Here is a 26,543-nt window from a genome sequence, read left to right on the forward strand (position 1 = left end):
GTACTTTAATAATCATAGTATAATATTAAAAACTTTTAATTATGTCTTTTGCACTTTTAAAATTCAAGTCGTGGTAACAATAATTTCTATATAATGGTAATTTTAACTTTATTTCATATGCATAAAACTAAAGACAAATAAATATATAAATGAATTAAAAATGAATAAAAATTCAGTACTAATTAAACTTGAAGAATAATTTTGTTTAATAGCCACTTTGTGTATATTTATGAAAAGTCACCTGAATTAATTGATATTATTTCATAAAGTGATGCTAATTTAAGTAATGTTTCCACAATACATAGTCATACCTTTCTGCTTAATGTTTTATATGAAGAATTACTTTTATTCTAATTTTACATTATTTCTTTATAAACATATCGTTTTAATTATATATATTTTATATAAATAGTCACGTTATTTTTCGTAATTTTTATTTATATAAAAATATATCTTTTAATAACTGCTGTTTACATGTGATTGGGTATACATAAGCAATATAAACCCAATATTTTGTTTATTAATAGGATTGAAAAATACTTCTTTTACCCTTTTTTTAATAAGAATTTGTTAAATATTTTTTCTTTAATAAAAACATTTTACAAAATATTTTGAGTATTTTTTTAATTTTTTTACATATTTATCTTTTATTTTATAAATTTTTAAATAATTAATATAATAATAGATTTTAATTTTAATTATAAATACATTTGAAATATTATAATTAATTTTTTTAAAATATTAAAGTAATTAATTTGAGTACTTTTTTTTTAATTTGTGAAATTTAATCAATTTTTTATAAAAAATTAAAAATTTTCATCTATTTTTTTAATGTATGTCTAATAATACATTTTAAAAAATCTTAAAATACAATTTTTATAAAATGTTAAAATATTTTAGCACGCATATCATCTTGTGACGACCCAACACGTGTGAAGTCCACAACCTACCCAAAACATACTCCGGTACATAGCACCGCAGCAAATCCCTCCCCCCCACACAACCAGTACCACAAACTAACCAAACAATCAAATCATCAGAAAACACAAACAATTTTTATTTTTATTTTTTTAAAAAACACAACACGTCAATATCAACGGTTGAGATCTTGTGCCCTTCTGAATCGAACGGCCACCATTTCCTGTCGGATCACCTTGTCTCTTCCTCATTCTCTCTTCCTTCTTCTGCTACCATTGGCACTCAGAAACCAGAAAAAATTATCTACGAACCTCACCCACATATATTCACACTCGCACATGAACGCAAACGCGAAGAAGATATTCGAACTTTTGATTTTCACGTTTTGGGTCTCTCTCTAATTTTCCAATGTCAGCGTTGGAGTATTTATCTCCCTTAACATACACCAAAATCTATCTCAATTCTGACTCCACCAAATCCAATTTCCACCGCTGGCGAAAACCCTCCACGCCGTTTCGCCAAAACGCGTGTCGTTTTGTCCCCAATTCGGTGCCCGTTAGGGTTCCGAGCTTATGGAGGGACTCGGGAAGGTTCGATTTGTGGGGAGGGTTGAGATTGAAGAGGATTCACGGTGGCGCCACCAGGGCTAGTGGCGGGCAAGAAAGCGATTCCGGCGAGAAGAGCGGGGAGGGTCAAGGAGTGGATAAGGGTTCGAGCGGGTCGGGTTCGAACCGGAGGAGGGAGAAACAAGGGAAGGGTTGGTGGTGGTGGTGGTTAGGTTCGAAGGGTAGGAAGTGGCGGTGGCAACCCATTGTGCAGGCTCAGGAGGTTGGGGTTTTGCTTTTGCAGTTGGGGATTGTGGTTTTTGTTATGCGGTTGCTTAGGCCTGGGATTCCCTTACCTGGCTCCGAGCCAAGGGCTTCAACCTCTTTTGTTAGTGTTCCTTATAGTGAGTTTTTGAGTAAGATAAATAGTGATCAGGTGCAGAAGGTGGAGGTTGATGGGGTCCACATCATGTTCAAGTTGAAGTCTGACGTGGATGCTGGTGAAGTTGCTCCTTCTCCTTCTCCTCCTCCTTCTTCTTCTTCTTCTTCTAAGTTGCAGCAGGAATCAGAGTCTTTGGTTAAGAGTGTTGCTCCTACCAAGAGGATTGTGTACACTACTACGAGGCCTAGTGATATAAGAACACCTTATGAGAAGATGATGGAAAATGAGGTGGAGTTTGGGTCACCGGATAAGAGGTCTGGTGGATTCCTCAACTCTGCTTTGGTAAGCGTGTTGCATTTTGTGTCTGCATTTTATTTTTTTTATTTTCATTTTTTGTTAAAACTTTTATGTCAATTCGGTTTGGTAAACTACAATAATTAGTCATGCTCATTTTTAGAGCATGAATTCTCTCTTGTGATTTATGTTTTGTTTATGATATGTTAATTGTAGATTAATTTTATATCCTGTGTTGTAAATACGTTGTGACTTATGATTTTTAAATTTGTTGTATCCCTTTTCCATGTTGTATCTGTGCTTTCTACCTCAACAGAGTTTGCTTAAGATTATGATGAGGGTGATCTTGGGAGGGGGCTGGTGGTTTGAAGTTTAATATATAATATATTCATTTGTTTAGAGCAAACCTTCTGAGACCCAAAGCAGGACTAAAAGTTGCAGTTCTTTGTCCGATTCCAATCTTTTATCGAATCACTGAAAACTGTGTGAATGCTCAATGGTTTTCTCCTTAAATTTTCACTACTTCTAGAAGGGCCATTGGAAACTTGGACGTACTACTCTAGTCTTCACCAAACCTTCTGTCATTTAAGAAGTATAATGTTTGGAAACACATGACCACCTCGCCCTGCTGTTTGAAATGCTGTTTCATTAATTTTTTTCTTGTGCCATGTTTTTGGCCTGCCAACTTGTTACGTAGTATTCATGGTAAACTCTTTTTATTCTTCGCTTTATTAGAAAGGTAACTGGAATTTACTGTTATGCATAACCAGTGACTGGTTTAGTTTATAAAAATTATCAAGCTCAACAAATTATAATTTATATGGTTTATCTATGGTCATAAACTATAAATTTTGTACTTTGAGAATTTGAAATAATAATTTTCGGAAAGAACTGATTTCTTTTGGTGATTAGTAGAAGAAAATGTTTATATTAGCTTCATGAGGTAAATCTGCCTGCGGTAACAAAATACCTTTCACATTTGTTAAATATGCGATGTTGTAGTATATGATTGGATTACAGTCTCTTTTATTAGTACCCTAATTTTTGGTATTTGTTATGATGTCTCAATGGTTTATGATATTCAACTTTCTATTCCATTCATTACATATTTCCTTGGTTATCAGGGTTGAAACTATATGTCATGTGACATGCTACTGATTTCATTCTCATATTTGTAGATAGCGTTGTTTTATTGTGCTGTGCTCGCAGGGCTTCTCCATCGTTTCCCTGTTAGCTTTTCTCAGGTGAGTTTGATTTCCTTCCATCTCTTAGTTTCTATTTTCTTTGGCCTTCTTATCCAACTTATGCTTTCTACACCTTTAAAACAGTGTTTTATGAGTAATCAAATGATATGTACAGCATACAGCCGGTCAGATTAGGAATCGCAAATCAGGAACGTCTGCTGGTACAAAGTCATCTGAACAAGGTGAAACGATCACTTTTGCTGATGTTGCTGGTGTTGATGAGGCTAAAGAGGAGCTAGAAGAGATTGTGGTAGGCTGAACTTTCTTCAGCTCATATTCAGCACTTACAACCTTTAGGCTGTATAGACTTTCTGTTTTATGATTTACCTTTTATGTTATTATTTTGGAGATATAGGGAAGTAATTTAGTATGCTGATGTTCTTTTGCCAGGAATTTCTTCGAAATCCAGACAGATATATACGACTTGGAGCTCGTCCTCCCCGAGGCGTTCTCTTGGTGAGTGATAGCCAGAGATATTTTATAAGTAATACCGAATGACTTCATGATCCCAGGAGGAGAGCATGAGGGTCAACCAGCAAACACTTTATGGTTATGGATATTTGCTTGGGGAAGGGCTTAAATATGAGAAATGTCTTTTGATAATATTTTCAGCTAAAGTCCAGCAAAGCTTTCTATATTATTATATGAACTTTTCTTTCTCATATTTACATAATTATTACCTTGCAAAAAATTGGATCACTAATTTGTTTGATTGAACTGGTGCTTGTTGGAATAAACCCTTGAATAGTTTCTACTTACAAGTTACACCTTTCCTGCTTTTTTGTGCTTGTATTTCGTATGTTATTATTTATAGCTGAGTTATTTTTTTCGTATTCTTATTGTTAGAGTTTGACATATAGGTAGTAAATATCCATTGTTTTTATCTTACAGGTGGGTCTTCCTGGGACAGGTAAGACTTTACTAGCAAAGGCTGTGGCAGGGGAAGCTGATGTGCCATTTATAAGTTGTTCTGCTAGTGAGTTTGTAGAATTGTATGTTGGTATGGGTGCTTCCCGTGTAAGAGATCTCTTTGCAAGGGCAAAGAAAGAAGCGCCATCAATAATATTTATTGATGAGGTAAGAATGTGTTCTTTTGTTCTGTAAGATTTTTATTCAATTTTTACTGTGTAATCAATCAAACTTTCTTTTGGTATGCAGATAGATGCTGTGGCTAAAAGTCGTGATGGTAAATTTCGCATTGTCAGCAATGATGAACGAGAACAAACCTTGAACCAGCTGCTCACTGTTAGCATTCTTTTGCATTCATTTTTTTTCGTGATTGTTTAAAAGGAGCGGAGAAGAGAGAGAATTATGTCACAATGAGGCTAATGTGTTAAAACTGATTTATAGGAGATGGATGGGTTTGACAGCAGTTCTGCAGTAATTGTTCTTGGAGCAACTAATCGTGCAGACGTCTTAGACCCTGCACTCCGCCGACCAGGAAGATTTGATCGAGTTGTTGTGGTCTGGATTCCAGTTTAGATGCATTACCGCCTTTTGCTTTGTACTGATTTTAAAAGACAACAAATTTGCATATCTTTAGCAAAAATTGCTTGTTTTATCCTCAGGTGGAAACACCCGACAGGATTGGAAGAGAAGCTATCCTAAAAGTTCATGTTTCCAAGAAAGAACTTCCTTTAGCTAAAGACATTAACCTTGGTGACATTGCTTGTATGACCACTGGTTTCACAGGGTAATTATTCTATTTCCTTCTTACACTACTCTTTTTGATACTTCAAAAATTGATCGGACTGAAATTTTAATCCGACACATGGTATGGTTCATTGGTACACCATTGAAGGGCGGATCTTGCAAACCTAGTAAATGAGGCTGCTTTATTGGCTGGAAGACAAAACAAAGTTGTCGTGGAGAAAATTGATTTCATCCAAGCGGTGGAAAGATCAATAGCTGTAAGTTTCAATGTCTCTTGGGCTCTTGGATAACTATTGTGGATAAATATGAACCAAGTTTCTTGTTTCAGGGCATAGAAAAGAAGACTGCCAAGTTGAAAGGAAGTGAGAAGGCTGTAGTTGCACGGCATGAAGCTGGTCATGCTGTAGTGGGTACTGCAGTCGCAAATCTTCTTCCTGGACAGCCACGCGTTGAGGTAAACATGGAAGATGCTCTTTTCTTGGCTATATAAATATTGCATTGTCATTACACGATTTCAGATATGTTGATGATGCTTGTAATTGATTTTTTGGAATTATCACAATTTTGAAACTGTGCTTATATTCTCAAAGTTACTCTGATGATTGATGATTTCTACATCATATAGACTCTGATTATAAGATTGTAATTTTAATCATAATGTTTAGGTTATTTGATTTTTGGTTATCTGGACAAGTAAACTATTGAAAACATGTTAAAAGATTTTTTGTTTTTCAAAAAATAACTAATAATTATAATTACTACCAACAAGTATTTAATTAGATAAGAGTGGCAATGGACAACTATTTTAACTTGTAATATAATAAGGAATACTTAAGAGTAACCTGGTATATTGGTCCTTCAAATATTATGCGTCATGATATTAGTCTTCCTTAGATTTGGGTCACCAACATAATCTCTCAAACATCTAAATGTCACTACATTTGTCTTTTATGAAGGATAAAAGTGGTGACATAATTTTATTATTATTATTTTGCTATTTTGAGTGATTAATTTGATTAGAAAAATCTTTGAAAGAGTGATATGGTGACACACTAATCTTTGGAGGATAAATTTCAGGGTTTCCTCTTTATTTAGTGAAGGTTATTTTAGGAAAGTTAAATAAAACTTAGTTGAAAAGGAGTGGCAATAAATAGATGGAAATGGAAATAGACAATACTTGCAAAATTTTGTTTGGAAATTGTAGCCTGCATGTGTATTGGAAATCATTGTTATGTTTCTCATTTGTTTATAATGGTAATCTATAAGGATATTCATGCTTAATCTTGTGTATGTTATTAGAAATTAAGCATATTGCCGAGGTCAGGAGGGGCTTTGGGCTTTACTTACACTCCTCCAACAAATGAGGACAGATACTTGCTTTTCATTGATGAGTTGCGTGGACGCTTGGTTACCCTTCTTGGAGGACGTGCAGCAGAAGAAGTTGTTTATTCTGGTCGAGTATCAACAGGTGCACTTGATGACATACGGCGAGCAACTGACATGGCATACAAAGCTATCGCTGAATATGGTCTTAATCAGACAATAGGCCCTGTGTCAATTGCCACTCTTTCTAATGGTGGAATTGATGAGTCTGGGGGATCAGTTCCTTGGGGAAGGGATCAGGTCCTGTATTTCATTTACTTTTTTCTTCTTCTCGTTCTAACTGTACTATATGCTGATTTTAATCTAAATACAACAGGGACACCTTGTTGATCTTGTTCAGAGAGAGGTGAAAGCATTGCTGCAGTCTGCACTGGATGTATCACTTTCCATTGTGCGGGCTAATCCTACTGTTCTGGAGGGTCTTGGTGCTCATTTGGAAGGTAAATGCATGCTGTATTTTATATTTGGTGATTGGTGGAGTGGTTTGTGTTGATTTCCTAAATATTAATGATGAATACTCAATATTTTTTTTTACTTGTATATATATATATATAAGAAATGACTGTGAAAACACTTTTTTTTTTAATGTTGGGAGAGAACACTTGTTTAAGAGAATTAGAACAATAAAAATAAATTGTTAGGTTTTATTTAAATAGTTAGGATTAAAAGAAAAATGCACATTACTTTTTTAAGTCGTCATGTGACCACTACCAAACTTTTAATCTTGACTCCATGTTTAGTTGTATGATCCAGATTTAATGTTCTCATAATCTTATAATGAGAATTGTTCTCACTATATACATTCCCTATTTTTATTTAGGCTTAGGGTTAAGGCTTAACTGTAAAATAGGTCTTGTGCGTAGCATATTAAGACTTCTATGTCGTTTCATGCTCTCAATTGAAATTTCATGGATGATTAGATTGCAGATTTGGGCATTGAACTTTACTCCACCCTAAAGGCTATACTTATATTTAACAGAATGATCATGTGAAGGGAGTAGGGAAATTCTGATTTCAACATCTTGTTCTTTTGTCAACTGTGTCTAGACACTGATTATGTTGAACCGGTGTTTTTGCTTAGCCATGGTGTTCTAATATTGCTTATTCTTCAGAAAAAGAAAAAGTAGAGGGTGAAGAGCTACAGAAGTGGTTAAGATTGGTGGTTGCACCAACAGAGCTTGCAATCTTTATAGAAGGCAAGCAAGCGTCTCTCCTCCCATTGCAGACAGGTTCCTGAACAGTTGAGAGTTGTGTATTATGCTACCAATGTCAAGTGGATTCGAGGTATGATTTTTGATGTCGTTTGACTAAAGCCAGTGAAGTTATATCTCAAAACAGCATGAACTCACCCTTACAACACTGTAAATTCCTGTAAGGTGAATTTTGGCATCATTTTTAACACAGCCAGCCTGTTATTTGTGTTAACTCATATTCACTCATCCAAAGCCATAGGGAAAAAAGAAAGATGAAGAAATGCATACTAGTTCCTCTCACCAACTACATATATACTGGTAATTGCATTTGTTGTATATTGAGTTATTGACTATTATTTCAGTCATGATGTGACTGTTTGCAAATGTAATTGATATATAGTTGTATACATTATGATTCTGTGGAATATATAGAGCTCTGCTATATGTTACACCAAAATATTTATCCATATTGTAAGTAAAATGGATAGTAATGAAGAATGAAGACCGATTTCAAATCCTCCCCATCAAAGCAGGGCCATCCAACAACTGCAATTGTATTGGGGCAACATCTCTCAGATATGCTGTCAACTGAGTAAAAATTTTGGGATGGGTAATAATACCACGTGGGATCTACCATATTGTAAGAGAGATAACTTTAAGAAGAATTTCTTCCCCCCTACCCCATCTTGGGTAGAAAGACAAAGGGGAGGAATTGACCCTATAATTTGTTGACTTTGCATCATTTTTTTTTGTTTTCTTTCAGAACTTCATTAAGGTAAGCAGTGACAAGGATAGACTCTTTCTAGTACTTTGTCTTAGGGTGAATCATTGAGATTAATTTGTATTCATATATAGTAGGATGTTGTGATATTTTTTAAGGGAGAACGAAAAATATCTGGTGTTCCACGAATGCAACTTTTTTGTACTTTACTGGAAAAGGAGGAATATAAAACTAACCTGCAATGGGCTTGTGATGGGCTTGTGGTGGACCATTATCCCATGTGGCTCAATTTTTTTGGAAAGTTCCGATGTCATGTTCATATCATTTAAATCATTATCTCATAATATCCATAATCATAGTACTGCTCAGAAGAGCTTAGACAATCAAAACTGCAAGTGGAGAGAAATATTGGTGTACAGCTGCCTGGCCCTGGTGGCATTATGAAAATTATTGAAAACCTTTTCTTTGTTTTTTCTTCTTGTTAATATGGAAATCAAAGGAAATAATATTACCTTACAAATATCTCGGCGCTCAGAAACATTGGCCAGTTACTGCTACGGTACGTCTTTTTAATTAAATATTGGTTTTTTTTAACCTGTTGTACACTATTTATAGGTTACAAACGTACAAATATTGAAAAGGTTAAAAGATCGTTGGAAAATAATAAACATTGAAAATGCAAGTGTTTGAGTTCTTAGAGAAAACTTGGTTTAGCCATAAACAACTACATCCCATGCCCTGATCTTTGGTAATCCAATTTTAAATCTTAATGCCCGTTTGGAACACTACGATTATAATAATTTAAAAGAATTTATTAGAGTTGTAATCTTGTAAGTACTTTTCTTGGGAAGAAAATGATAGGATTTACAAATTTTCTAACATCACAACAGGGAATAATTTATAAATAAATTGAATACTAGAATTGTTTTTAAAAGTAAAGTGAGAGCTTGGATGAAAATTGAAACCACATACCAAATTGTAACATGATTTTATGAATTTAGCTATTCTAAAGTAAGATTAATTAATATAAGAGAAAAAAATTATATTGATTCCATGTGAGGAGGCATTGTGAATGCTGGCAACCCTAAGACCTCTCTCTACTCAGTTTTTCTATCCACAGGTACCAATCTGCTTCGTTTGCTTTGACTCCTGAGATTTCTCTCTCTCTTATCTTGAGAGTGAAAGTGAAGCACCCGGAAGGGGAAAACGGAGGCCCAAGGCCCAACAGCAATACAACAAGGCTAGAGAGATACAAAAGCCTAGAAAAGCCTGCTTGCTAAAGTCAAGTCCGAATCTAAATTAATAAAAAAAGGAAAGCTAAAGTACACACTCTCTTCAATTATATTTTTTATTAGGTAACTTTCTCTTTATTTTTAATTTTAAAAAATTAAATTAGGAAAAATTTAAGCATATATAAGTGTACTACACAATACAAAGAAAGGGAATATATGCTCCAGAAATACTGAAAATTTTTTTCCTGTAATAGAATATATAATTAACCACATATAAGTCTCTTCTCTTTTTAGTCATTAATAATGCATTTTAGAATTAAACTGATGCCTAATGACTTTATATAAGAGTAATCAAATTACGCTAAAAATATTACAATGCTATATATAATAAAACATTACAAAACAAAACATTCTGGCTTATCGATATCTAAACAAAATACTAAAGGAACATTCGAGTCTTGTTTGTGTTGCTGTTTCAGCCTTTGGGCCTTGTTTGTTCTCCCTATGAGAACTTTTCTTCAAATAACAAAAAGAAAATTAACCCCTGAACAAAAAATAAAAAGAAAAGATAATTAACCTAGGTTCACTTCAGTGCACGTGTATCAAATTTCAACGCAGCATGAGAACTAGAACATCGAAATTCGAAACAAGTAGAATGGCGACCAAGGATTCCGATGTGTATCACGAAAGGCAAAGGTTACAGTTCTGCCTCTTGCACTCTCTCAACTCCCTCTTTCAGGTTTCTTTCTACTTTCTTCCCTTTTCACTTTTTCTCTTTACCAATCACTCATCCTTCAATTTCATTCCTACCCATCAAACATGTCACGCTTTTAATTTTAAATTTCTTTTCTTTTTTCATAATTTTACTCATTTATGCCTCTTTCTGCATTTGGGTTTTTTCCCTTTCTCTCCAATCAGCAAAAGGATGCTTTCACTCGAGCAAAATTGAATGCAATTTCTGAAAGACTGGCACTTGATAACTTCAACAAAGAAACATGGACACCATTATCTATCCTTTTCAAACCTCATCATAATGCCTTGACTGGAAACTACGATATAAATGTTCTAATTGCTGCTTTGGAAGAGAAAGGAAAGAGTGTGGTTTGGCATGATCGTAGAAATGGAGCATCTTCCATTGATCTCGATGCGTCTGAAGATGTATTGATGGGAATTGTGATAAATGTATCAGTGAAAAGGTTTGGTGGGATTTGGAGAAGTAGGCATTGGATCACATTGAGGAAGATTGATGGGGTTTGGTATAACTTGGACAGTGATCTTTCTGCCCCTCAACCTTTTCTAGGCACAGATAAAGTAAGGGACTTCTTGGATTTTACATTGGCTCATGGTGGGGAGGTTTTGATTGTCATGAATGAGAAACAGGCTTAAAATTTTTCGCTGAATGTTTGTTAGTGATTGTGTATGTGCTTGTATATAGTACAAGACTAATAGCATTTCAACGGAGAACGTAGCTACGTTTTTCCTTGTGTCTTCGATGATTCTTTGCGAGTTTGTTTTGTGAATAACAGTAAAAAGTTGCTTCTGGAGGATGTTCTTAATAAGAAATAGTGTTCTCTAATGCACTTGTTAAATGCAAGCTTCATTGTGTGTCTTGGATCTGCACTGCACCTTTGAACCATTAGATACTTACTGTGTGCTCTGATACTTCATTTTGAAAAGAGTTGGAAGTGGTAGTATGTAATCATTGTGTGCATTTCTCCTGAGAACTGTTGCTTATCACTAGGCAATGTTTCTCGATTGATTTTCTGAATTTCCGGGGCTTATATGTTTTTCTTTCTTTAACTGTTGTAAAAAAATGCAAAATTTGCTATTTAAGCAGTTACTATTAATAGTGGAAAGAGACTATTGTGTACATCAGCATTAGGCGGAGATACTATCATAGAAACTTACTCCTCTGGTTCATATAGGTGTTTGAATGAAAGATGCATCTTTACTCGAAGTTTTATCAAGGTGAAGATTTCCTAGTTGAGTATAGATTCCTCATTACACCAGTAAAAACCAGTGTTTTTTTTTTGTCTTCATTTAAAGTCATGTGGGCTGCATACATTAGAGTGGATGAGTGAAGATCCTGCTAAAGGTTTTATTTGATGTTTTGGTTTTGTGGCTGAGGAAACCCACCTAAGATGGTAGCATATGCATATTTATCATCACGGAATAAAAATATCTTTGTTTTATAACCACGTAGGCTGTGTAGGCTGCATGTGTAACTTCAATTTCTTCTACAATTGCAACTTGTAAAATATTTTCTGCTATTTCCTACAAGTTCTTGTAATTACATATCCTTTTGATGTTGATTATCCCATGATTTTGATACATAATGAAAGGAAGTTGCTAGATAATATTAGAAAAATAGACGTAACTCATTCCCAATTGCTCAAAAGAAAAAGATTGTGCAAGTCTCAGCATCTTGGCCTTATTTTTAGCCAATTTTGGACATCTTATCTCCCTCCTGTTTAGGATTGAATATCCAATGTGTGAACTTTATATGACTGGACATCTGCGAGTGATTCAACATAAAGATTGAGTAGACTTTGATACTATATCAAAAAACTGACCGTTACTTACTCTCAAAAGTTAACTAAAAAAGGAAGGATTATCTGAGTTTATAAAAAGTATTTTGGTCTTATTCTTAATAAATATGAGATATATTAACAGATAGCACAGGTTATAGCCATCTACGAATGGATGAAGAGAAGAAATCATCATTTTATAGCTATCGTTATTCTTATGCATATCTCTTATAATGTCCAAATCTATGCCTCAATCTTCCAAACAAAGCGTCATACCCATTTTTTACTTCCTATTGTTCAGTTCTAAGTGATACTATTTGGCTTGTCTGTCTCACTACACCATGCATCTGTTCTTATCAAAGGCAAATGAAAAAGGATCAAATTTTTGGAGGGTTAATCTAAGTGGTGTTTTTATTTGTATTTTCAAAGTCCTTGGGGGGGTCGGAAAGTCGTAGTGATGCTCTCATTTTGTAAATAGCAGTTGGTGTAGATTTAGTGTCCTAATTATTAAAACATATTCCCACTCCATTTCATGATTGATAGATTGATTTATTAAATCATTTCAACATCTAAGTGGAGAATATCAAACCCCTACCTTTTTCTTTTGGCATGTGGTCCACTTTTGACCATATGTGCTAATAATTTGCTGATAGAAGGAAGAAGGGTAACTCAACTGTTGTGCTGCATTTGCTGCATAATACTAAAAATCGCCGCATATTTCCCAAGGAGCTCCAATGTGGTCATAAGTTTCACACCATGTATTGACCCTTGTTCATCTCAATCAGTAGAAAATTTGATGGTGACTTTATATCCTCAAAAGCATGCTAGATGACGTTCTTTTGCTTTCTTTTAGTCAAAAGATCCTGGATATCATATTTTATTTTTAACTTTGGAAGTTTCACACTATTTTTTTATTTTAAACTTTGTAAGTTCCACATTGCCACTAAATTTAGATCTTGGATATTTGATATTACATCATTTTACCTTTTTTTGTTACATATATAATAAAACAAGAATAACACACATTCATACCCTTTATTTTTTAAGCAACGTGTTGAAGTAGCTATGGCATTTTAACATAGAAACATCAATTTTCATTTTCCATTGCTAAATGAAGACCCAGCATATCTTGTAAACTTCACACTGTATCCTATTCATTATAGATAAAATATTTAGGAGCAAAATGGTTGGCCGTGTGCACTTAGAGCTTTGAGGAAAGAATTAACAAATAAATAATGGAGCAATTCTAGTGCTGCTGCTGCTAGCATCTTCAGTGTAATGAGTGAGGGAGTGTAGCCCCCACCTTCCTTATATTTATATGGGTTACTTGCTCTAAGGGTGGGATGAATTTGGGTTTGGAATGATGACTCAATTGCTTTAAACTAAAAATATTCCTGCTATCTTTGATTTTACTCATCTTAGATACCGCTTCTTTCTCCATTACATGGAAAAGTATAAGCGTGTGCTCTGCAAAGTCACAGGGTGGTACTGCATCTTAAATAGAAAGTAATAAAGAGGGCAAGTGTATCTGCTACTTTCTACACCTTTAATATACATCTTTCTCACCGCCTCAAATGCTCCTATATGTCACTTTTTTACATTAATCTTTTTATGAACTTTCCTTTGTACTTTTATTGCCTTTGGTAATTTTTGGACATGTATACAGAAAGTCACTAGAAGCTCCATTAGAAGAGTAGATCATACGAAAGGTAAACCTATAGAAGGAAAATCATTAAGGAGTTAGAGGTCAATAATTTATTTATAAGCATGATTCACGATAAAATATTATGACTCGTTTAATTTATGTAACCAATTTCATTTAGTAAAAATAAACTTGGTTATTGTTGTTTCTTTGTTTGTACTTTTCCCCAGTTCTATCATGATAAATATACTCACACGAGAGAAATAGTGAAATAGTCCTATAAATGCTTGTTTCTCACTCAAGCACACAAGAACCTCCTCATTCCTTACTTCCCACCTCTACAACTACTCTGCTTCTAAGTCTCACCTTTCAACTTTCAATAGCATCACATACACAGTCTCTCCTTGCTCTCTCTCTCTCTCATTCTCCTGCATATTATGCTATCATCATAGAAACAAGAATAAGAAACAGAATGAGTCACACTGGCTATTTCAATGAGAAAACAAGCATGTCTTTGAGACAAAACTCTAATAGGAAATCAACAAGAAACCGGCAAGTGAGGAGCTGCATGTTCAGAGTTCCATGGCAGCCTGAGACCTCTCCCATTGAACTTGTCAAGGATCTTGCAGGAAAAGTGACAAGCGCTCTACGCTTGATTCCAAGGAGATCGTTACACCGAGGCTCGTCTTCCTTAACAAGATCAAAATCAGCAGGATCATCTGCTGATTCTTATAGAACAGCTGCTGTTGAAGACTGCATTGAGTTCATCCACTCTTCCTTTTCTAGATCAAATTCCTCAACCCCTGCATCGCGCGAAATTTCCATTCATGCTCCTTGAGACGCTTGCCATCACATGCTTGCTACCATGTTTATGTATATCTTCATCTCTTCCCACACCACATAGTGAAGGGAACTTTACGTACTAAGCCATCCTTTTATGTTTCTGTACAAACAGAACCAGTGTATATTCTTTTGATGAATCTCCAACCATGTGCATTTTCATTTCAGCTTATTCTAATGTTTGAATTTCAATCTCTTGCCTTTTTTTCGTTTTTCTTTACCTGTCGGGAATCCAACATTATTATATGGTCAATCATTTGCAATAAACTATGATCCTCATTAGAAATAGTGAGCACTGATTGATAGGATTTGAAGTTTAATGCACATGCTGTACTAACTGTAACATGATTTTTTGTTGGAAAGGGTAAAACAATATGTGATGATTATATGAAATCCTTAGCCTATATATCTCTGTTATATTCGTATTTTCTTTCTTTAATAAATCTTTTGCTATCTAATTCACATTACAGGGTTATACATTCTTATTGGAGAATCATATATAATCCCTGCCTGTAGAGTGATTGTATTAATGCATTATTTCAGTCTTATGGGTTCTTAAAAAGTATCGAACTTAAATGATTTTATTTTCACCATTTAACAACAGATGATGGTGTTAAGGTTATCTGAGAGTTTGAGACCAACGGTTAGAGTAAAAGCTCAAAGCGGAAGGTCCTTTGCATCATGATACTTGTCCCTTTTGTAAGGCATTGAATCCGGTCTAGTTGATCATAATTTTGGACTTGGTTTCAATTTAATTGGAACTTTTGCATAAATGAATTGGAGTAAAGGATATTAGCTTCTGATATCATTCAACAAACACAATAGGCCCTAAGCCACAAACGCCTCCTCTTTGACACAACATTAACCCGTTCTTAAAGCTAATTGCACGATTTAAGGCTAAAATCCTCATAAAGCAACACCGTTTAAATTGTCAAACAGATTGCACCCTGTTAGTAAGTCGTAAGTAACTGAACCAGAGAGAACCATTCTGTTTATAAATTTCAATGAACCAAAAGAACAAAACATAACATCAAGATTCCATAATGGTCAATAGATTAAAAGCTAAATGGAAAGGAATATAATGCATGCAATTGAACAAGGTAATTGCATGAAAATTCCTTCAATTCTTTGCAAACAACCCCCCAAAAGCACCCTTCTTCGTTGGTGGCACAGTCACAGAGTTCTTGCGGCCATTGGTGGTGCCTCCACTTTTTTCCTCCACCTTTTTGAGTATAGGATCAGTCTCTAGTAGCTGATCTTCCTTCTGTAAGCCCCCCAGAATCCAATCAAATAATCCTTTCTCCTCCTTGCTACCACCTGCACCCTTTGCAGCTGTTGCTGCAAACACTGTTCCTGTTGCTGGAGCAAATGACATGATCAGAGAAGCCATCTAAAAGAAGCTAAGCGGACACAACCTACAATATTTTGGTTGGATTTGAATACGGGAGAAAGAAGGCCAAGTACCAATGATGATATATCTCTTGTGGCTGCTGCTCTGAACTCAATCTGAGCCGTTGGCTTTGGCTTGCATTGTGACATGAAAACTAAGTAGCACTACCTCTCCACCAGTGTCTTATCTTCATTGTTTCTAAATTCTTTGGTACATAAAATTTTGAGGAAGCTTAAAAATATACTTTTTGCATATTATTAGTTATCGATTAAAATTATTAAAAATTATAAAATTATGAGTAAAAGATATTAAATTAGAAGTGAAAAAGAAGGTGATCAAATAAATTTTAATAAATTTTAATTAATAACTAAAACATTAAAATACATGTTAAAAAATTGTATTGTGGGAGTCTCAAATTTTTTCTCAGCGAATGAAAGATCAGGCATTGGCAAGGTGAAAGTGAGATGAAGAGCAGCTGTGGCTAAGGATTTGACGTGTGGCATGCTCACTCCTATTTTGAGTATTAGTGGGTATTGGGCACCGCTTTTCTTTTATAGGCCTATGATTAGGATGTCCTTGTTGCATAGTCATCTTTAGCCCATTATATGCTGGGATCAGCGTGAAGAACCCCATTTTGGTCTCCAATATAAAAAATACAAATGGGTTCTTATGAATTGAGCAAGGAGATGCAAGATTTTTGTCTTGTGTATAGTGGATCTAGAGGGATAAGTTAGTAGGAAGAAACTACATTTGCTCTTCAATGAGGAGTGAGTATCTGATGTATCTTATGCATATTTCGAATAGATTTCAACATCGAACATCTAATTCACACTTCAAGATTCCAAAGTTAAAACCGAAAAGAGCACGACAAGTGCACTTTCAAGATCAATAAACCAGTAGTATTAGCATCAAAGTTGGAATAAAACCAAATAAATAATTTATATCATGGTTTTATATAAAAAGTTCATAACATAATTCTTAAATTTTTATTATAAATGAAGTTGAAGTGATTTTCATTTTTATCATAAATAAAATTTATTATTATAAAAAACACATGGGACATACCATTGTTATATTGTTCTTATAATTTTTTCCTTCTTGTTGCAATTTCTTTTTCTTGTTCTTACATTTTGTTTTCTGTTTTCGATTTATTGTTTTTGCAATTTCTTTCTTTTTTTCCTCTTTTAATTTCTTATTCATGTTCTCGTTTTTTTTTCACTCTTGCAATTTCTTTTCTCTTTTCTTTTCTTACATTTCTTTTTCTTGTAATTTTATGTTCTTGTTCTTGCAGTTTATTTATCTTGTTCTTACAATTTCATTTCTTCCTCTTTCAATTTCTTGTTGTTCTTCCTTGTAATTTCATTTTTTTCCTTCTTGTGTTATTTTATTCTTGCAATTTTTTCCTCATTCTTTTTCTTGTAATTAACTTCTTTTCCTTATTCTTGTAATTCTTTTGCTCTTGTTCTTGCAATTTATTCTTTCTGTTTGCAATTTATTATTCTTGTTCTTACTTGCTCTTTTTGTTTATGTTTTCAATTTATTATTCTTCTAATTTCATTTTCTTCTTTCAATTTCTTCTTCTCATTCCTTGTATTTTTTTTTCTTGTTCTTCCAATTTTGAATTCATGTTCTTGCATTTTCTTTTTCCTGCCCTTTCAATTTCTCTTCGTTGTTCCTTTTCTTGTAATTTATTGTCCTTGTTCTTGTAATTTTTTGCTCTTGTTCTTGCAATTTCTTGTCTTGGCGTGCAATTTGTAATTCTTATTCTTGCAATTACTTATTCTTTTTATTTTTGTTTGCAATTTATTGTTCTTGCAATTTAATTTTCTTTCTCTTTTAATTTTTTTCTTGTTCTTGCAATTTCTTTTTCTTGTGCTTGAAGTTTTTTTTTTCTTGTTCTATCATAATTTCTTTTTTTTTTCTTCATATTGCAATTCCTTGTCCATGTTCTTCCATTCTATTTCTTGCCCTTATAATTCTTTATTCTTGCAATTTCTCTATCTTGTTCTTAACAATTTCTTGTTTTTGCAAATACTCTTTTGGTTTATCTGTGCGATTTACTGTTTTTGGAATTTTATTTTGATTGTGCTCTTTCAATTTATGTTCCTCGTTCCTTTCCTTGTAATTTTGTTTTCTTGTTCTTATAATTTGTTGTCCTTGATTTTGCAATTTCTAGTTAACACCAGGAATGATAACCCAACGGGAAAGCTAGGTACGTATTAAGTTCTCATTAATATTGGTATTAACGGCATATATTATGAATTTATAATCTACTAAGGAAGCTTTAGAAACCCAATATCACATCCATGCAAGAAATAAGAAAAGATCAGAATTTGTTACTCATCTCCACTTGTTTTCGCTCTTTTAAAGATTTGAATGAGATGGTCATGAATGTAAAATTATAGAGGAAGATCCCATTAAGAAAATTCAGAAAGCAAGTTGCACTTTAGGCCAATCAGATCTGAGTTCAGCAAAGAGATTGCATGCAATATTTGCTCTTCGATGGGGAGATAGTGCCTGGCAACAGTGAAAAATGGTGTCATATGCATTATTTGGAATAGAACTTAACATTGGGCAGCTAATTAACAATTACAGGATTCCAAAGTTAAAACCAGAGAGCACAAGATAATAGACTGGCAAGATCAATAAACCAGAAGCATCAACGTTGAAATAAAACCAAATAAATAATTTATATCAAGCTTTTATAGATAAAAGTTCATAGCATAATTTTTAAATTTTTATTATTAATGAAATTTAAGTGGTTTCCACTTTTGTCATAAATAAAAATTATTAATTGTTTTTTATATCTAAAAAATTTAATATTAACTTTTAAGTAATTAAAAATATTTAAAACTGTATTTATTTTCTTTTAACTTGAAATTAGTCCAGTTTTAATAAAAATATTTTAAAATCCAAAAAAATTAGTATAAAAATTAAATAATTTTTATAAATAGAAATAATTTATCTCTTTAAAATAAATTAAATTTTTAATAAATAAAAAACATAAATTGTAGAATTTTATTTATTTTTTATACTGATTTTTTTCCCTTGTAACGATTAAAATTTGATATTTTACATTTGATTGAGTATATTTTATCAAAATATTAAACAAATATTTATCTTCATAATTTAATTATTCTTTTATATATACTAATAAAAGAATTATTAGTTTTTACTCACATTTACTACTTTAATATTAAACATTGAAGAGGTCCCCATGCACCTGTTGTAACATACGTGGACTCTCTCTACAGTGTACTGATAATTACTGATAAACATACCTAAATAAATAATAATAATTTATGTACTATTAGTGTAGTTTTTATATTTAATAAATATTAAAATTTGTATATGACGACATTAAGAGAAATCCTATTTAGTATAGAAGTTTGATGCATTCCACCAAAATTAGTTATAAAACTAGAATTTTACTGCACATTTTTTTTTTCTAAAACAAAGTTAAATAGTAATTTAAAAATAAAATGTAAGAAAATGCATCATATAACTAATTTTTTTATTTTAAATTATATTGTTAAGATATTTCTATTTGAATCTTGAAATGGTATTTAGGTGTACTGGACATAAAAGTAATGCATAATTTGTTAAAAAAAAACAACATAATTGAATACCTGTAAATAATAAGGTAATTAAATGATATGGCCAACGACCAAAAAAAAAGAAAAATTTAACAATATGGAATAGTGATTTTGGTTCATTCTAGAATATAAATTAATTTTTTTATAAAATAGAAATAAATTAACAAATACTAATTAAAATAGAAAAAATATTGCCAAGAAATTAATTCCAATTGCCAGAAAATTAACACTGAATGTACTCGCCAAAAATAAATACTACTGTGCAAATGTTATTAAAAATATCAGAACCAATAATATTGATGCATTTTAACAAATATAAGGATACAAATTAATTAAGCAACGTTTCAATAATAACAGTTATTATTATCATTTATTTTATCAGGAATTTATTCTTATAATTTATTTCAAATAATATTTTTATTCAAACATTAAATAATAATAATAATAACAATAATAATAATAATAATAATGTTATATGATCTACCTCATTATGTTATATGATCTATTCAGCTTATTGAAATAAAATGTAAAATGTATTTTTCCTTATTATTTAATTTTTCATTAAATAAAACAAAACAGACAGATTCAAATTTTTTTAATTTAGTTTAAATTTAAAATTTGAATTTTCAAAAAATTTTGAATTTAAAAATATTAATGTGTTTAATTTGGTCTTATTTAACTTAATAAAATATTTTTTTTTTCATCATTGCTTTTAAATATAAATGAAACTAAATTAAAGTGATAAAAAAAATTTAAATTAAAAATAAAATTTGAAAATTTTTAACTTATATTTTAAAATACTAAATATTACATGCAAGAAAAATCACATAGTATAATTTAAAATAATTATTAAAAACTATTCTCATTTAAACTAATTCATAAAACTACTTCTTTTAGAATGAAAGGTCACAATTAATATATGCAAATAAGTATTTAATTTTTGCCAAATAAAGTTTAGTTCAGCCAAATTAATTAAATACATAATTTTTTTTACAGTGATGTATGTTATCATCTAATGCATAGTGGTCTTGTAGTGAGAAATAATAGCTAAGTTGATTGTCATTAAATGATACAAAACAAAATCATTTTTCTTATTTTTAAAAAAATCTAAGAATTTTTTCTTAGAAGTATTTTTTTAATAGTGGAATAGAAGTATTATACTACTTGGAACACATTTTTATATGAATAATTTATTTTAAAAAATAAAAGTATATATTAAAAAAGTGTGTAAAAGATTGTATTGCTGTGATTTGTCTTGTTTCATATTTTGCGAAAGCTCGTTTTCTCTCTGCGGATAAACTGTCTTGAACGACTCTTTCTCTTGCCCTCTACGCAGCCATACAAAGAAAAGAAAGGATGTTAGCGTTGAAATCTTAGAAAATTTATTGAAGTGTCATATAAGGGAGTAGAGTGGTTAAAGGCTGGCCACGTTTTTGACCCCATAATAGTTAGCTACTTCTCTAACACAAACATTTCTTTCTGACACTGACAGTTTAGGTTAGAAATTCATACGATATTTATCAAATTTATATATGCAGTAAATAAAATGAACATCATTTATTATGAAAATTTTAGTTGGCTTTTTCAATAATATTGGTTATCTAACTTAGCTTGCCCTTCAAATCTAAGATATTTCAATGGCCATGGTAAATTCTTACATGTATCCACTCAAACGAATTTGAAAAGAGAAGCTCCATTTCATATAACTATATACCTTAAGAGATCTCAACAACTTATAATTCATTAATGATATTAAGTGAACTAGCTTTAACATGTTTTACTTTATGTAAGCAGTTTTAATTGAATTTATATTAGCATTTACAACTCTATAATAATTACATCAAATTGCACAGAATACAACAAACTGTGCATAAGCATATATACTTATATATATATTATGAACAAAATCTTTCTCTTTTATAACTGAGTCGTTATTTGATGAGAAAAATCCATTATCATAGTATATCAGAATGAGATCTAACCTTATACAATAAAAATAATTATAGTTTTCATCCATCACAAGTCTTAATTTACTTATCTTCACATTATTATCTAAACCACTTATAAATTAAGTTTTAATCCAATAAATATATATAATTAACGCACATGCATGATATAATATATATATATATATATATATATATATATATATAATTATCCATTCAACTTATTTTATAAAATCAAATCTGCCAATTATAAAAGCTAAAATTAAAATGATCATAATAATACATTACACCCAACTTGGTGTATATATAAGAATCTAGTATCTAATCCGTACATATTAGAAATAAAACGATGGAAAGGAATTTAGACGGTGCCAATTTTCCCTTTACATATTTAATTACGTGTTTATTACATAATTTAATTAAGTATTTGTTTAATAATTTTTATATATTAAAATTTAGGATATAAATTTAATTATAAAATTTATTAAAATAAGTTATAAATTATTTTCATAAATTCTCTTAAACTTTTCCACATCTCCTAAAATAATTAATCATGTCTCAATTTTTAAAAAAAATTGTAATATCAATCGAATATTAAATTTAAACAATAAATTAATAACAAGATTTTGTTAAAAAGTTATATTATATTTTATATATAGTAAATACTTTTTAATAAAAAATATTATTTTAAAATGTTTAAACTCAATGAAGCTAAGCATAACGACATTTCAATCCAACACGTCACATACGGAAAGTTACAGATTGCCACTGCCACGTATACAACCATTATCTAGAATTAATCATTAATTATCATCCTAATATGTCATTTTCAACGTTAAACCACCACAAAAGATTTGTCATTTTGAGAAAGCAAATCAGATGAGAAAAAGAAACTACCGCATAAGAAGCGCAAGCATAAGGCTTTCTTGCGTCTCTCACAAGAATGGAATTAGCTTCATGTTTTTCTTTGTATTCATATCTCAAACGAAAATTAAAATTAAAACCACAAACACTCATGTGCAATAAAAATGATGGAAATAATAGGAATACAAAAATAGTTCATAATTTATTTACCTTAATTCAACTATAATAATATGTTGTGTTTATCTTTCAAAATTAATTATTTTTATTTGAGATTTTCATCACCTTTTCACATTGAATATTTGTTTACTTGGATTTTAACGAACTTCTTTTCACCTTATCTGAAAGCAGTATAGAATAATTTCTTTTACAAGTCTTCATTAATGCCAATTTAAAATAGAGTATATAATAATTAATTGTTTTCTTCTAAAAACACACTCAAAATAAATAAACCAAATACTAGATTAGAAGAAAGTTCTTATAATATTGCTCATCATATTCTATTCTCCTTTTCTTTTACTAGAATAATATTTTCACACTCATTTTCAAATGCTCTTCAAGTGCAACTGCAACAGTTCAGAAGTCACAACTCCCGTTGGAGTAGATAAATAAGTATAGTAGGATAAGCTTTCAACAAGAAAATAGTAGACTAATACATAGAATATGAAGGAAAAGCAATTCATACCAATTTTAAGGATAATCAAATACAAAGATTAAAAACTCGAAAATAATCCGTACAATTGTCAAAGATTATAATCACAATATTTTGGCACATGCGTGCATCTTATCAAATTCAAATACATAAACACATTTTAACATGTAAAAAAATATTTTACTAAGTATTTAAACAAAATCACACAAGATAATAATTAGTTGTTATATTTGTATACCCATTTTTTTTATATTTTTCATTATCTCCTTCTTTTTTTTTTATCTAATATAACATATAGCATATCTTATTATTCTCTTCACCAACTTTACACTCATTTAATAAATATCAAATTGTTATTTTCCGTTTCCTAAACATATATATGGCCAAACAACGAAGTCCTTAATAATCACAACTAAAATCCTTGCATATCACAAGATAAGTAAAGAATTTATTTCCCCCCACCAATGTTTAATAAACTCCCAATCAGTTTTTAATTTGAGACCAGTATCATATATGAGTGCTTGAAATGTCAATTACAATTCCCATTGCGACCCCTAGCAACGCTCCTGCAATGTGCTACAAGATATATGCACCTAACATCGACCACTCCGTTGTTCACGCCAAAATTTTCCAACCAACCCTCTCCTAAACCTTCTCAAAATATCATTTATCATAAATATATAAGCAAGAATACACAATCCACTTTAGCTAATAACGTGGCTTACCAAAATAACATCAATCAATCAACATGCAAATGGAAACCCTCCCTCTCCTCCTCACACTAACGGCAGCTCTCTCAGCCTATTTCCTTTGGTTCCACTTTCTCTCTCGAACTCTAACTGGTCCAAAAGCTTGGCCCTTTGTTGGTAGCCTCCCACTTCTCTTCAAAAACCGCAACCGTGTCCATGATTGGATCGCCGCCAACCTTTGTGCCACCCGCGGTTCCGCCACCTACCAAACATGCATCATCCCTATTCCTTTCTTAGCTCGCAAGCAAGGCTTCTACACAGTCACTTGCCACCCCAAAAACCTTGAACACATCCTCCGAACCCGGTTTGATAACTACCCCAAAGGACCCAAGTGGCAAACCGCGTTCCATGACCTTTTAGGCCAAGGTATATTCAACAGTGACGGAGAGACATGGCTCATGCAACGCAAAACCGCCGCTCTAGAGTTCACCACACGAACGTTGAAACAAGCCATGTCTCGGTGGGTGAACCGCTCCATCAAGAACCGGTTATGGTGCATTCTAGACAAAGCAAGCAAAGATAATGTCTCAGTGGACTTGCAAGACCTTCTTCTACGGTTAACCTTTGATAACATTTGTGGACTCACGTTCGGAAAAGACCCCGAAACTCTTTCCCCGGAACTACCTGAAAATCCGTTCGCCGTTGCTTTTGACACTGCCACTGAAGCCACCATGCACAGGTCCATACAATAATATACGTAAACTCTAATTTTTTTTTTGTTAACAGTTTATAATTTCTCATAATTTATTAATGATTTTGAAATGTTTTAAATTAAAATGATGGCTATAGTTTAAGACCTTGAGTAATGTCATTTTAATTTGTAAGTAATTTCTGAAATTAAAATGATATGTTTATAATTTTATGAAGTTTAATTTTGATGATACATAATTTATGACAAGAATTCTATTATTGACCAATTAAAATGTACCACAGATATAATGTTTATATAGATTATTATAAAAAATTTATAAATCTCATTAATATAATAATTCAGTATTAGGTTATAGTATAAAAATATTTTTAGTATATATTTTGATTAAATTTAAAGTTTATCTAAATTATTCTATGAGATAAATAATCCTATATTATAAGTAAATTAATGAAATTCTATTTATAAAAAATTAAATTAAGTTATATTATTTTAAGTTCGTTAATTCAACTGAAATGAAGTTATTTACCCATAAGATAACTCTGAAATTTAATTTTAAAAGTAATAAAATTAATTTTAATATTAATTTGATGTATCACTCTAAGCTCAGATTTATTTTTGTACTATTGTTTACAGGTTCCTCTACCCGGGTCTAGTGTGGAGGTTCCAGAAGCTTCTGTGCATTGGACCAGAGAAGAGGTTAAAGGAAAGCCTTCGAATTGTTGAATCCTACATGAACGACGCCGTTGCGGATCGCAAGGAAACTCCCTCCGACGATTTGCTATCTCGTTTCATGAAGAAACGCGACGCCAACGGCAACCCCTTCTCCTCCGCCGTCCTTCAACGCATCGTCTTGAACTTCGTCCTTGCCGGAAGGGACACGTCATCAGTGGCTCTCACCTGGTTCTTCTGGCTCCTCATCAACCACCCTCGCGTCGAGGACAAGATCGTAAACGAGATAACCACGGTTCTCGCCGACACGCGTGGCGGAGACCGCCGCCGGTGGGTGGAGGATCCGCTCGACTTCGGCGAAGCAGACCGGTTGGTGTATCTGAAAGCGGCGTTGGCCGAAACGCTGCGTTTGTACCCGTCGGTGCCCCAGGATTTCAAGCAGGCGGTCGCCGACGACGTGTTGCCGGACGGTACGGTGGTACCGGCGGGATCGACGGTGACTTATTCGATATACTCGGCGGGGAGGGTGAAGACGATTTGGGGTGAGGATTGCATGGAATTTAAACCGGAGAGGTGGGTTTCGGCTCGGGGAGACCGGTTCGAACCGCCCAAAGATGGGTTTAAGTTTATGGCTTTCAATGCTGGACCAAGAACTTGTTTAGGGAAGGATTTGGCTTACCTGCAGATGAAGTCTGTAGCTGCTGCTGTGCTGTTGCGTTACCGGCTATCGCTGGTTCCCGGTCACCGGGTCGAGCAGAAGATGTCTCTCACTTTGTTCATGAAGAATGGGCTCCGGCTGTTCTTGCACCCACGTAAGCTTCACGAAGGGCCAGGCAGTGCCACGTCACCGTAAATGAGGGGCGTTTTCGTCATTCTCTTATGGATGCGGAGGGTACAGTGCTGTGTGCTTCTTCAGCAGGAAGCATTTGAAAGGGACACGTGTTTGTTACATTTTATTTGCAATATTTGGTGGTTGTTATTTGTGTATCATTATTTCTGCGTCATTTTAATTTTTTATTGAGAAAATAAAAATAGAAAATGTTTATGTTGAAAAATATTTTTTTATTGTCTGAAAAGAAAATCCTATAATATTAGGATGTAGAGAATAATTTGTAAATAATATTTTAATTCAATCTTACGTTTAGTTATTGTGATGTTGCCTGAAGCGAAGAGTGGTGGCATCCTAATTTATGTTATTTTGCTCTCTGAGTTTGTATATTTGTTAAAATTAAATTAAATAAAGTGTATCACGTTCACTTATTTACCAAAATAATATAAAAATATATATTTACCTATTATAAATAATTTTTATTATTTATAAATATTGCATGCCATAAGAATAATATATACTATGTATTCTATATGTATCAACTAGTTTTTTTTTAGTATTGACCAAGATAAGTTGTTGCAGCTCAAAACTACATAATTTAAAATTTTTATAACTAATGCCCTT

At 32.4% G+C, this 26,543-nt stretch overlaps 4 protein-coding genes across 6 annotated transcripts; 3 read left to right on the top strand and 1 right to left on the bottom strand.

Annotated features, from left to right (window-relative positions):
• Window positions 1-870: 870 nt before the first annotated feature.
• On the top strand, window positions 871-8,801 carry LOC113847340 (ATP-dependent zinc metalloprotease FTSH 9, chloroplastic-like). 3 transcript variants are annotated; one of them, XM_027476374.1, is made up of 14 exons: window positions 871-2,187; window positions 3,318-3,383; window positions 3,499-3,633; window positions 3,774-3,839; window positions 4,275-4,460; window positions 4,542-4,628; window positions 4,734-4,847; window positions 4,952-5,076; window positions 5,185-5,293; window positions 5,365-5,490; window positions 6,336-6,659; window positions 6,736-6,859; window positions 7,532-7,703; window positions 7,796-8,751. In XM_027476374.1, the coding sequence occupies exons 1-13, from the start codon at window positions 1,327-1,329 to the stop codon at window positions 7,654-7,656; spliced, it is 2,448 nt and encodes an 815-aa protein (XP_027332175.1). In that variant the 5' UTR covers window positions 871-1,326; the 3' UTR covers window positions 7,657-7,703; window positions 7,796-8,751. The 3 variants fall into 3 exon arrangements, with proteins under 3 accessions (XP_027332175.1, XP_027332174.1, XP_027332172.1); XM_027476373.1 differs by having other exon boundaries at window positions 7,532-8,801; XM_027476371.1 differs by having other exon boundaries at window positions 4,734-4,859; window positions 7,532-8,750.
• Window positions 8,802-10,159: 1,358 nt separating this feature from the next.
• On the top strand, window positions 10,160-11,180 carry LOC113848022 (josephin-like protein). The gene is made up of 2 exons (XM_027477374.1): window positions 10,160-10,304; window positions 10,484-11,180. Exons 1-2 carry the CDS (start codon window positions 10,185-10,187, stop codon window positions 10,949-10,951), a joined length of 588 nt encoding a protein of 195 aa, XP_027333175.1. The 5' UTR covers window positions 10,160-10,184; the 3' UTR covers window positions 10,952-11,180.
• Window positions 11,181-15,605: 4,425 nt separating this feature from the next.
• On the bottom strand, window positions 15,606-16,149 carry LOC113847821. Its single transcript, XM_027477113.1, has one exon. It carries the CDS (start codon window positions 15,963-15,965, stop codon window positions 15,696-15,698), a length of 270 nt encoding a protein of 89 aa, XP_027332914.1. The 5' UTR covers window positions 15,966-16,149; the 3' UTR covers window positions 15,606-15,695.
• A 7,619-nt stretch (window positions 16,150-23,768) lies between these two features.
• LOC113874411 (cytochrome P450 86A1-like) lies at window positions 23,769-25,943 on the top strand. The gene is made up of 2 exons (XM_027512633.1): window positions 23,769-24,448; window positions 25,055-25,943. Exons 1-2 carry the CDS (start codon window positions 23,769-23,771, stop codon window positions 25,941-25,943), a joined length of 1,569 nt encoding a protein of 522 aa, XP_027368434.1.
• Window positions 25,944-26,543: the final 600 nt, after the last annotated feature.

The sequence above is a fragment of the Abrus precatorius genome, unplaced genomic scaffold (genome assembly GCF_003935025.1).
Source record: "Abrus precatorius isolate BTA unplaced genomic scaffold, Abrus_2018 Scaffold8, whole genome shotgun sequence".
NCBI lineage: Eukaryota > Viridiplantae > Streptophyta > Magnoliopsida > Fabales > Fabaceae > Abrus > Abrus precatorius.

Bases quoted from the DNA above. Each gene is read 5' to 3' on its own strand.
- LOC113847340 (XM_027476371.1), top strand. From the start codon at position 1,327: ATGTCAGCGTTGGAGTATTTATCTCCCTTAACATACACCAAAATCTAT. The intron at 4,461-4,541 runs GTAAGAATGTGT...TTTGGTATGCAG, and splicing joins CAATAATATTTATTGATGAG to ATAGATGCTGTGGCTAAAAG. The intron at 5,077-5,184 runs GTAATTATTCTA...ACACCATTGAAG, and splicing joins ATGACCACTGGTTTCACAGG to GGCGGATCTTGCAAACCTAG.
- LOC113848022 (XM_027477374.1), top strand. From the start codon at position 10,185: ATGAGAACTAGAACATCGAAATTCGAAACAAGTAGAATGGCGACCAAG. The intron at 10,305-10,483 runs GTTTCTTTCTAC...CTCTCCAATCAG, and splicing joins CTCTCAACTCCCTCTTTCAG to CAAAAGGATGCTTTCACTCG.
- LOC113847821 (XM_027477113.1), bottom strand. From the start codon at position 15,965: ATGGCTTCTCTGATCATGTCATTTGCTCCAGCAACAGGAACAGTGTTT.
- LOC113874411 (XM_027512633.1), top strand. From the start codon at position 23,769: ATGCAAATGGAAACCCTCCCTCTCCTCCTCACACTAACGGCAGCTCTC. The intron at 24,449-25,054 runs GTCCATACAATA...TATTGTTTACAG, and splicing joins ACTGAAGCCACCATGCACAG to GTTCCTCTACCCGGGTCTAG.